Source organism: Austrofundulus limnaeus, unplaced genomic scaffold (genome assembly GCF_001266775.1).
Source record: "Austrofundulus limnaeus strain Quisiro unplaced genomic scaffold, Austrofundulus_limnaeus-1.0 Scaffold409, whole genome shotgun sequence".
Taxonomy (NCBI): Eukaryota; Metazoa; Chordata; class Actinopteri; order Cyprinodontiformes; family Rivulidae; genus Austrofundulus; species Austrofundulus limnaeus.
The window spans coordinates 225,988-227,821 of NW_013952811.1; the positions used below are offsets into that span (position 1 = coordinate 225,988).

Consider the following 1,834-nt stretch of genomic DNA (forward strand, 5'->3'; position numbering starts at 1 on the left):
GCGTCAAAATAAGACGCAGAGGGAACCTTTGGAAAAGCGTCAATATGTGACGACTTGGGAGTGAGAATGTGTAGTCCTGATACCACACATTGTGTAGCATTCTTAATGCTCTATTTYGTAGTGWACATRTTTTTTGTAAAGAACTTTTATATGTGTTACCCCAGACTTCAACACAATACTCTAAATATGGAAGAAAAAAAAGAAGAGAAGAGAGAAATTAATAGTGGATGTTACTGTAATATCAGCCCAGTTTTTTTAAATATCGGACCGATACTGATGTGTTAAAAAATGACAAACATCAGCTGAAACAGATGTTAATGTAAATACATCGTGCATCCCTAATTTCTACTTTTCAAACTGAAACAATAAATGCCATTTGATGTTGGCAAATTTGTCCTGAAGACRCTRCGACCGCGTCAGACAAACCMCTAATAAGCAAATGTAGGGAAAGTRTCCCAGCTTCTACCTGGACAAGGTGAAACACTTCAAAGAGATGCCTCCCCTGCGTTCAAAAACTGTTCTGTCATCGTCCACAACTTCTTTGACTGTCTTTACCAGATTTATTTGACGATCTTTTCAAGTTTTTCTGGAACATAGATGCTGTATTTTGTAACAGCCTCRGCCAGCTGCTCCTTTGCGAAACAGTCGAAGTGAAATGAGAGCGTTGTTGTTCTGTCTTCACACCGCTGCCAGAAAAGGTTCTGCCTGGACCCTGTGGACAAAACTGGTTCTCGGAGCTCATGCAAGAAAAACGTGACAGTCTTTGTCACACAGTCAGTGATGGCAGACTTCTCTCGCAACATAAGAATCCAGCTTAAAATGTTAATTGTTGAAACCCTTTCAACAGAGCTCCACTTCACAATGGTTACTCATTTTGTTTTTCTCTGGTTTCCATCAGGCTGTGAAGGCAAYGATGAAGAGAGTGTGCAGATGCCATGGCATGTCCGAAAGCTGCAGTGTCCAAACCTGCTGGACACAGCTKTCCAGTTTTAGAGAAATCGGCGACTTCTTAAAAATCAAGTACAACCACGCCCAAAAACTAGACGTCGACGGAAAGCGCCAGAGGGCGGGAAACAGCGCAGATAGCCGAGGAACCATCACGAATACGTTCAGCAGCATCGCCCAGACCGAGCTCATCTACTTGGAGGACTCTCCGGACTACTGCAAGAGGAACAGCAGCCTGGGGCTCCACGGCACGGAGGGCCGGGAGTGTCTGCATCCCAACGCAGATGGCCTGAGTCACTGGGAAAGAAGGAGCTGCCGCAGGCTGTGCAACGACTGTGGCCTGAGAGTGGAGGAGAAACGCACGGAGGTGGTGAGCAGCTGCAACTGCAAGTTCCACTGGTGCTGCAAGGTGGACTGTGAGGACTGCTCACAGGTCAGGGTCAAACACGCRTGTGCCAGGAGGGAGGGCAGGGACGGGCCTGTTCCCAGACGCAGACAACGTGGGCCGAAATAAACACGTTTTGTCACCTGAGGGGCCACAATGACTTRATGAACGCAAGTCTAGTGCCTCAGATTGAACTGGGAAATAAAGAATCTTCCAGGCAACAATTTGGAAGACGGTTTTTGCCCACTGTCCCTTTTTATTTTTTRTTAGAACTAATTGTAACATAGTTCGCTTGTTGAAGCTCTCTGGGCACAGTCATAATCTTAAAATTAGAGTATTTTTTTTCTGTAAACTGTCACGTTTGGGGGAAAAGTAGCAGTTCACTTCACCTTTTAGCAACAAAATAAAAGTTGCACAGGCTCATGGCCAGAGTTGTAAAGTAACTAAGGACAAATACTTCTTTATTGTACTGAAAGGGATCCATGATTAGTTGTAACATTAGAC

The 1,834-nt window shown here is 44.8% G+C and overlaps 1 protein-coding gene across 1 annotated transcript in view; it reads left to right on the forward strand.

Annotated features, from left to right (window-relative positions):
• LOC106528881 (protein Wnt-8) overlaps positions 1–1,554 on the forward strand; it is a gene marked incomplete in the record, with an annotated part of 9,277 nt that extends 7,723 nt beyond the window's left edge. The window contains 1 exon segment of the mRNA XM_014024162.1: positions 899–1,554. Coding sequence (XP_013879616.1) covers positions 899–1,459 — 561 coding nt within the window.
• Positions 1,555–1,834: the final 280 nt, after the last annotated feature.